The sequence below is a fragment of the Malus domestica genome, chromosome 12 (assembly GCF_042453785.1).
Source record: "Malus domestica chromosome 12, GDT2T_hap1".
NCBI classification, from domain to species: Eukaryota; Viridiplantae; Streptophyta; class Magnoliopsida; order Rosales; family Rosaceae; genus Malus; species Malus domestica.
In genome coordinates, this window is record NC_091672.1 from 8,825,602 (window position 1) to 8,836,066 (window position 10,465).

At 43.5% G+C, this 10,465-nt stretch overlaps 1 protein-coding gene across 1 annotated transcript; it reads left to right on the plus strand.

Moving 5' to 3' along the window:
- Positions 1-275: 275 nt before the first annotated feature.
- LOC139189802 (uncharacterized) lies at positions 276-1,259 on the plus strand. Its single transcript, XM_070809032.1, has 2 exons — positions 276-497; positions 645-1,259. The coding sequence occupies exons 1-2, from the start codon at positions 276-278 to the stop codon at positions 1,257-1,259; spliced, it is 837 nt and encodes a 278-aa protein (XP_070665133.1).
- The last annotated feature ends 9,206 nt before the right edge of the window (positions 1,260-10,465 follow it).

Genomic DNA, 10,465 nt, shown 5'->3' on the forward strand with positions numbered 1-10,465 from the left:
AGGGTGAGAACCCCGACCCAGAGGATGATCCACTAAAGAGAAGAGCTGGCGAAGAAGAGGAGCCTCCGATGGAGAAAATCGATGTGAAGCTGGAGCCAGACCAAGCAGCGGCACTCATGGGATCTTTTTCTATCCATCAGCTACAAGAGATGATCACCAACACCATCAAGGCATAGTACGAAGGAAGTTCACATACCTCCTTGTTCTACTCGAAGCCTTACTCGAAGAAGATTGATGCCCTGAAGATGCCAAGGGGTTATCAACCACCAAAGTTCATGCAGTTTGATGGAAAAGGAAACCCAAAGCAGCACGTTGCACATTTAGTCGAAACTTGCAACAACGCGAAGACGGAGGAAGACTACCTCGCCAAGCAGTTTATGCGCTCGCTGAAAGGAAACGCCTTTGAGTGGTATACGGACCTAGAGCCTGAGTCCATCAACAATTGGGAGCAATTGGAAAAAGAATTCCGTAATCGCTTATACAACACCCACCGTACTGTAAGCATGCTGGAGCTGATAAGTACGAAGCAATGGAAAGATAAGCCAGTCGTGGACTACATCAACCGATGACGTACTATAAGTCTCGACTGCAAAGACAGACTTTCGAAAACCTCATCGATTGAGATGTGTGTTCAAGGCATACAGTGGGGATTACACTATATCCTTCAAGGCATCAAACCACAGACCTTTGAGGAGTTAGCCACCCGTACCTATGACAAGGAGTTGAGCATCGCCCATCATGGGAAGAAAGAACTGATCGCCGACTACAAGAACGACAAAGTTCTTGGGACAAAGGTGGAGAAGGCTGCATGGAAACCCACCAAGGAAGCAATGACGGTCAACACAGCTCCTGTCAAAATCTTTACACGAGGCAAGGCAATTCCAGCCAAAGCTTTTCGTGATCAAAAGATGCGTAGACGCACTTTGAAGGAGCTCGAGGAGAAGACTTATCCATTTCCCGACTCTGATATAGTTGCCAAGTTGAAAGACTTGCTTGACAAAAAGGTGATCGACCTACCTGAGTGCAGACGGCCGGAAGAGATGAATCGTACTAACAATCCAAGGTACTGTAAATTCCACCGTTTCATCAGTCATCTAACGGAAAAGTGCTTCGTATTGAAAGAGCTCATCTTAAAGCTAGCACAACAAGGGAAAATCGAGCTTGACCTCGAAGACACGGTTGCGGCACACACTACTTCTATCGTGTTTAGATCACTCGATCCTGTTTCTCTCCGAAGCATGCATGACCAATCCCGTTAATGTTCAAGTCACATAGCACCTCCTACACAACCATTACCAGGGGCAATCATCTACCAGTGATAAGGAATGGTGGACATCGGCGACCTACAAAAAAATGAGAAAGCCAAGACCATAAGCCATAAGGCCAAAAGATGAGCCTATACCCGCCCCTTGAACTTCAGTTTTCGACAGGCTGAATCATTCAAAACCTAGAATTTCGACACTTGATCGCATCAGTGGTCGAGATCGAACTTCCTTCTTCAAAAGGCTTAAGACGCCAACACCGTAAAGATCTGTCTTTGAAAGGTTATCAAAACCCATGAAACAAAACGGCACAGCTAGATTTCCTCCACAACGGTCGGCTGCGGACATACTTGAAGAAACTAAGAAGCCTTCTAGAAACAGGAAGGCAACGCCAAAGGAAGAAAAGCTTGACACTCTAGCAAGAAAAGACGATGTTCAAAGCTTGATTCCTTCAAGGATGAAGAGCCAAGTAGCTTTGAAGGTCGACACAAAAGGACTACTGAAGGTAAGGACGCGCACCATCATCTACACCGGCAAATCTTCACGCCAATAAACCCAAGAGGATCGCACTGAAGAGGAGGCCTAAGAAGACAAAGAAGACGAAATCCCGGAAGAAGACGTCATTTCCGGCTCTGTCAACTCAAAATCTTCACCTCAATCGCTGGGGGCATGCTCCAAAACCATGCCGGTCAAGCCAAGCGAAGTTGAAGGATTGACTCATATCATTCCAAAGAAACTGCACAAGAAGTATATGTCTTCTCCACAAGTACACCAATCAGAAATGGGGCAAAGCAGCTTTCACCAACCTCCAAAGCGATGTGAAAGTGTTGAAGATGAGGAAATTTCGACACAAAGATTGACCATGCGCGATCTCTTCTTCCTTAGAAAATTATTCAGCTACTCGGTCAAGGCTCCTTGCTACAAAGATTGCGAGGAACGCCTCTCCAGGCAGCAACCATCTCTTCCACAAGTTCACCAACGGGAAAGGGGGCAAAACAGTTCCTGTCAACCTTCAGAACAATGTGAAAGTGTTGGAGATAATGAAACTTTGACACGAAGATCATCTATCCCCATTACAATGCGTGACCTCTTTCCAGAAGACTTCTTCAACTACTCAGTCAAGGCTCTTTGTTATGAAGATTGCGAGGAACGGCTCTCCCGGTTCGCTTGACGAACCAAAGCTCCTTGTTCGCATGAGCATAAAAGGCGACAACCAAAAGCTCCTGGTCCGCACGAGCATAAAAGGCGACACCAAAGCTCCTTGTTCACACGAGCCTAAACTGCACGAACCAACGCTCTTTGTCCGCACGAGCTTGAAAGGTGACACACCAAGCTCCTCGCCAACACGAGCATAAACTGCACACTGCAACAAAGCTCCTGGCCCGCAAGAGCATAAACTGCATACGACACAAAAAAAATGTATTTGAACTACGTTATGACTTGATCTCTTCTTTGGAAGGGTACGTAGGCGGCTCGAAAATTTAATTTCGAGTTCAGTCATATCAAAATAAAAAATAAATGTTTTATTAAAGAAAGTCAATTTTATTACAAAAAAAAATGAATACATATGTTATTATGTATTTAAAAAAAAACAAACAAAAAAAAAACAAACAAAAAACAAAAGAAAGGAAAAAGAAATAATATATGTATGAGTGTCTCGGCCCAACAACAACAAAAGGCTCAAGCCACAAGCCACAAGCCCAATTCGGTTCTTCATATGAGAAGAAACCCAAACCCAGACCTCTTCACAGTTGCGGATACGATCACCGGTGCTAGCCCGAGTCCGAGCCCACAGTGAAAATGGAAGCTTTTTAAGAGGTTGTCGCCGGCAATTCCGTCGGATACTTCAAAGCCGTAATCTCCTACAGAGTTCCTATGTCCAATCCCCGGCTCTCTGATGACTCCCGTGGATCTCTCATTCATCTCCCTTCATCTTTGTAGAAATTTAGGGCACCCAGAGGGCACCCAAATTCAGTCTCTCTCTTCAATTCCCACAGTGCCGAGAAGCCGCTCAAGTTTCTGATCTATGTTGCACGGGTTGGATCGACGGCCTCCTCAACAAGCTCTACTGCAACCCAGATTGTAAAATTGCTGATTTCGCAGAATGAAAGGCTTCAAATCTTGTAGGGATGTGAATTTGGCAAGGAATCTTGAACCTGTTGGGTTTAGAGCGCATATTGTGCACAACGCCTTCGACGGAAATCAAATTCGAATCAATCGAGAGGGCTATTGATGCGATGCTAGAGGATGAGTTCGATTGGGAAGCTTATGGAGTTGCAGCCTTCGGACCGCCATCTTGGAGCCCAGACCACCGTAGCTTCAAAACCTTTGTAGAAATCACGAACTCCACTCCTACGTCCTCACTCCTCGGAAACGAGACATTCGAACTCTTCACAGTGGGTACCATTTCGATGGAACGAGTAGAAATTATTTGAAGGATGGTACTTCAAGGTTGCGATTCCGGAGCGGAGGCAAAGCTTTTGCTTCATGTAAGCTGTTGAGAATCCTTGCCTCTATCAACTCCTCCAAACACAACACACTCCTACTCCATGGCTTTTGCTGTCTCATCAGACTCGTCCTCATCATTGGCTGAGTACTTCTCGGATTCGTCCGCGTTGTGTTCGTCTGGATCTCGCCACATATATCGTCTCCGAAGTGCCTGACTACTTATTTGGGTTTAGACAACTCCGATGACACTCATTCTCGCGACAGAGATTTCAAACCAGACGGCTCGACCCGTATTGAATGACAACGTGTCGGTTTCAGATTTGGGTTCACTTGCCCCGGTCACTTCCTCACCGTTCTGCTCAATGTCGTCTGTGTCATCTATCCATTCGATGCGGAGTCTTCCGTCGGTGAAAACCCGACCCGATGCTAATAAAGTCATGGAGCAGAAAAAGCACCAAGAGGCGGGAGGAGCGAGAGAAGACTGTGATTGTAATTTGTTCACTTTCAGAATCTGGATTGGCTTGTTTCTGAAGGTGTTTTGCCACATCTGATAGGGTTTGTTGAGTCTGGCAGCGCAGTATGCAAAGAGAAGGCTACGATTCCGCTTCAGAGTTTGTCAATTGTTGGGCATGGAGGGGTTCGTTCACCGGTGGAAATCTGCCGAACTGCACCACTCCCTCACTACCGCATCGCCATCCAGCTCGAATTAGCACAACGGTGAAGTAGCAATCTTTCGTCTCCGGGCTCTTGACAAATGGGATTCTATGGTTGCCTTCCAGGCTCTGCAACTCCAGGTGCCTCATCACAATGGTGCTACTGCCGTCGTTAGCTTTGGAGCCATGTTTTCCTTATAGACTTGAACAGCTTGGACATGTTGCAACGGTTCAGAGAATTTGGTGCAGCGGTAGAATGATGCTAGGGTCATCGCCATGTGTTGGAAGGAATCTCTAACGGACATCACAAGATGCAAGGCATTGATGACAGCGAAGGGGCAGCGACGGCGGTGCAATGGTTGTGTAGTGGCAGTGGCAAACAGCAACGGCGAAGAACTTCAATAACCGCCGTCAAACGACTAGCCGGTCATGAAGCCTCGACTGTAGCTCTCCATCCGTGGCAAACAGCAATGGCGAAGAACTTCAATAATCGTCATCAAACGACTAACCGGTCATGAAGCCTCGACTGTAACTCTCCGCGGTCATGAAGCCTTAACTGTAACTCTTCGTCCGTGGCAAACAGCAATGGCGAAGAACTTCAATAACCGCCGTCAAACGACTAGCCGGTCATGAAGCCTCGACTGCAGCTCTTCGTCCGTCTTCGTCCTTCATCACCCATCATTAAAATTTATACAAAAAAAAATATAATAAAAAAATAGGATAATGGAGCAAAGTGGTACTGGCACCACGTGAAAAAAAAGGGGGGGTGCATCTGGCACCGAAAGCAAACGGAAAAGAAGACCACGTGAAAAAAAAAGGGGTGCATCTGGCACCGAAAGCAAACGGAAAAGAAGAAAAAAAATATATAAAAAAAAGGAGAAAGTGGATTCTTGGTGGCTAGCACCATGCAAAAAAAAGGGGGAAAGGGTTTTGGAATGGTGGATCAGTCCACGTGAAAAAAATAATAATAGTTAAAAAAAAGATATATATATATATATATATATATATATATATATATATATATATGTGTGTGTGTGTGTGTGTGTGTGTGTGTACATAATATATGTATGTATACAACAAAAAAAAAGAAAAAAAAAACAAATGCATTAAGAGAAATAAAGTCCATTTTATTTATTTTTCTGGAAATTTTACATAAAATTGCATTATACATACCTAAAAACAAAAAAAATTAAAAAATTAAAAAAAAATTAAAAAAAAGTCAAATCAAATTTACAGGAGGGGATCTTCAAGGATGATCAGGTGGTGCCTCATCACTCGGCGGAACTCCAGGAAGAAGAGGAGCAGGAGGTTGATTGTTTGGAGCCTCAACATTCGGTAGAGCTCTGGAGGACGAAGGCAGTAGATGCCTCTGGAGTAAAGCCACAAACATCTGATGGTCACTCGGAATCCGACCTTCGGATTTTTGCAGCTGGTCGAGCTTTCTCTTCATGCTCGTCGAGTAACTATTGGCAAGCATGTGCAACTCTTTGTTTTCACGCTTAAGCCCTCTAATATCTTGCTTAAGACTCGCCACCTCAGCCATCAGTGACTCGACTTGACGAGTTCGAACAAGAAGGCGTTGGCCCATATTTGATACGGAGCCCGCACACTGAACACTGAAAGTCAGAGAGTCCTGAATAGCCAGCTCATCAGACCGCTTGGAAATGATCTTGTTGTCCTTGGCGGTGAGAAGATTTCTAGCTATCACCGTAGCAGTTATGTCGTTCTTCATCACAAAGTCCCCAACCGTAAGAGGACCAGTAGGGGATAAGAATAATGGGTGCCATATGTTGTCTGTAGAAGACATATCAACATCTTCCCCGACATTCAAATCAAGATGACAGTCAGATGGGCAAACCATTTGCAGAATGATGAAGGAAGAAGAGGTTGTGTAAATCGAGTTCTTAGAAATACAAAAAGAGGGAAATTCCTAAAGGCGGCAACTCTCTAAGTGTGTTTTTTGAACACGATTCATGCCTCTATAAAAAAAGAAAAGGCAATAGGGCCTTTTCAGAAATCGAAGAGGCAACATGGTCGTTCAGAAATCAAATAGACACCACTCCCCAAATTTCAAAAGTCGGGCCATTTGTTCAGAGATCGAAGAGGCAACAAGGCCACCGGTTCAAAGATCGAAGAGGCACCCCTCTCCAAATTTAAAAAAAAAACCGGCTTTTCCAGATTTGTTAGCACCTTCCACACGCAGCCTCAGCTTTCCGGAAATCACGCGCAACTTTGTCAAAGATTTCTGACAAAGTTGAAAACGCGTGAATCTTACTGTTTCAATTACCCAATGGTTGCCGACAAGAGTAAAGGAATAGTGCCATTACTGGCTGTTGGGAAATTCCTATATATGTTGACCTTCATCCTCCATAACAAGGCAGACCTGCAAAAATGCCCAACCCTTCCTCACTTCCGAGAGTACACTCCTAGCAGAGCCTCTTGAAATACTCAGTTTTCTTTCTCTCCGAGAATACCCTTGCAAATAAATGACACCAAAGCAAAAGTATCTCATATCACCAGGGTAAAAAGCAAGAGTATCTCATATCATGCTTTCTCCTTGTCTTTTCCTTTGTCCTTGTTCTTACCTGCAAAGACAAGGATAAAGAAAGCAATATGTCGGAACCTCCACTCAAACTCCGGGTAAGGAACCGACTACCTGAAACCTTTGCCTGGTTACTTACCTGGCATTGCTCTCAAGTACTCGTCTTCAGCTGCTGATGTACTTCCGAAGAAGATGCCACATTTGCCTAGAGAACATATAAGGCAAGTGAAAATGATACCTTGAAGCATGTGGAGACAACGTGCTGATTTCCTTCAAGATCAAGTATCCCCTTCCCTGCACAATCAACCAATCCAACAGAAGGAGTCTGAGTTGAATCCAAGAGCTCGAGAAGCTTCAACAACATATTGACGGCACCATCGCCGAAGAGCAAAGCCTCGCTGTGCAACGCTATCAAATCGCCACCGCTTCTTCAAAAGCAAGAGTATTTCATATCATGCTTTCTCTCTGTTTGTCTTTGTCCTTGTTCTTACCTGCAAGACAAGAAGAATGAGAGCCATCAACTTGAAGTCAAACTCTCAGTCAGGAATCGACCGCCTGGAACTCTTCCCTGATTGCTTACCTAGCAATGCTTTCGAAGTACCCATTATCTCAACATCTTATGCTTCTAGAGAAGATACCACATCTGCCCGAAGAGCAGATAAGGCAAGTGAAAATGATACATTGAAGCATATGGAGACAAGCACAACAAGCACGTGCCGATTCATCCGCTACTTCTTCAAAATCAAAAGTATCTTATCTTACCAGGGTTGCAATCACTTTGGGTTTGATGGACTTGTTTTGACCCTCAAATTCTTAGGTTGACTTGCTAGGCTTTGTAAGCTGCACGTGCCGATTCACCACCCTTGAATCAAATCCTTAAAGATCAAGTCACCAACTGGAAGAAGCGCCCACTACTCTTGAAGATCATACCATTGACCAAACTACTCAGGTGTGAATTAAAAAGATTGAACAAAGAAACAGGCTGTCACCTTCACCTCGTGCCTGCTTGCCATGAGTTCGAATCAACCTTCAAGATCAAGCCTCAACAGCCCTTGAAGAAGCTTCCAACCAAATTCAAGATCAAGCCTCGACGGCCCTTGAAGAAATCACAAGTACGATTCGAGATCAAGTGTCCATCACCCTTGAATCAAATCCAACTCCACATAAAAAAAGAGTAAGTTCAAACAATCAGAGGAAGCCAGAAAGTCCTCCAAACCAGTTCAAGAATAAGCTGTGGAAAGTTAACAATTGGAGGAAACCAGAAAATCCTCCAACCCAGTTCAAGAATAAGCCTGTGGAAAGTCAACAATTGGAGGAAACCAGAAAATCCTCCAACCCATTTCAAGAATAAGCCTGTGGAAAGTCAACAATTGGAGGAATCCAAAAAATCCTCCAACCCAGTTCAAGATCAAAGCCGTGGAAAGTCAACAAGCGCAACAAAATACGTGCCGATTCATCCACTACCAAAGCCAAAGATCATCTACCACATGAAGCTCATTGTGGTCCAATTTCAACCTTCAAGATTAAGCCTCGACGACCCTTAAAGAAATTTCAAACAAAGTTCAAGAACAAACCTCAACAACCCTTGAAAAAATCTCCAGCCTGATTCAAGATCAAGCATCGATGGCCCTTGGATCTACGTCTACATTAAGGTACTCCAAAACGCATCTCCTACACGTGACAAGCACATGTATACGCCGCGCCTTCAAGTGGGGGCATTTGTAGACATCAAAATTTCGGTAAAATAAATGTTGACTGATAATTAAAATTTCAACGCTTACGTGTCACATAAATTTTACACATAGCGTGTGACTAAACGAAAAATCAAAATAAATTGAAAAAGTCATCAAACAGGACACGTGTCAACACCTGGCAGAAACAATTTATTTCATCTGAATATTATATTCAAAATTAGGCCTTGGAAAATTCTATAAATATAAGCCATTTCATTCATTTGAGGGGGATTGAAAGGAATTGAAGAAGGAATTCACATATACATTTCTCTACTCTCAAATTGGAAGAAAATTCCTTAAATCCTTGAAGCTTTGAAGTTCTAAAGCTTTTAAGCATCCAACCTCCTAAATTCCCAAGAAATCCCGAAGGATCAAGAAAGCCCTATTCGTTCTTCGTCAAATCCTCCTTCAAGACCAAGCCTCAACGGCCCTTGAAGAACTTCCACCAATTCAAGATTAAGCCCCGACGGCCCTTGAAGAAAGTGTTGATCATTCATCATCTGTTCATCCCTAGATCAAGCCCCGACGACCCTTTGGATCAACAACATCAACAAATCCACACATCCAACCGTTCTTCAAGATCAAGCCCAAAAGCCCTTGAAGATCCATCCATCAACTGTTCATCAAGATCAAGCCCCAAAGGCCTTTGAAGATCCGTTCATCAACAGTTCTTCAAGATCAAGCCCAAAAGCCCTTGAAGATCCGTTCATCTATCAACCTTCAAGATCAAGCCCAAAAGGCCCCTTGAAGAAACTTTCAACCATTCATCCGAGATCAAGCCTCAATGGCCCTTGGATCAACATCACAATCCAAAAATCAACACCTCACGGAGATCGAATCAGAGGATCAAATTTGAGAAAGATAGTAACCCCAAAATCATTAATACAAATATTATTTTGTACACGTTGTTCTTGTCTCGTTCATTGTAATAAATTTCCGTGTTCACAGTGTTTTCTTTGTTGAAATAGGAGAATAGCTTTGTTCGTGATTTGCCTAAAGCCAATTCTTTCTGCCTAGAAGATTAGTCTGTTCCAAGGATAAAACATTCAAAATGATTTTTAATTTTTTTTAAATATCTATGTGAGCCCTGTAGGTTGTAGAAAGGTCTGTGTAATCGAGTTTAGTTGTATAATTATGGTTGGGTAAAGTGATTCAACCTGTTAAGGACCCGTTACGATAAAGGGTGTGATGTGACACGAACTGTTAAGATAACAAGTGTCACACAAAAATAACACGAAACATTACAAACACGACCTATTTGCCAAGCTTAACTGCTGCGCACCTGAAGTCAAAATTTGAAATGAAAGATCTAGGAAAGATTCAATACTGTCTCGGTCTCGAGATAGAGTACGGTTCAGATGGAATCTTAGTACATCAATCGAACTACATCCAGAAGGTGAATTGCTGCTTTAACGAGGATAAAGTGAAGCCTTCGAGTACTCCTATGGTCGTTCAATTGTAAGATGCAAAACAAGATCCCTTCCATCCGAAGGAGGATGATGAAGAGATTTTGGAGCTTGAAGTTCCTTATCTAAGTGTGATGGGCGCTTTATTGTACTTAGCTCAATGTACTAGACCTGACATCTCATTCGCTGTTAATCTTTTGGCAAGATACAGTAATGCATCAATATGTAGACATCAGACTGGTATTAAAGACATCTTTTGTTACATTAAAGGTATTATAGACCTGGGCATGTTCTATCCCTACGGATCCTCGAGTGATGCCACACCCCCTTATCTTAAGTCCATTCCCACCTTGTTGGTTATGCCGACGTAGGATACTTATCTAATTCGCAAAAGGCGCGCTCTCAAACGGGTTACGTCTTT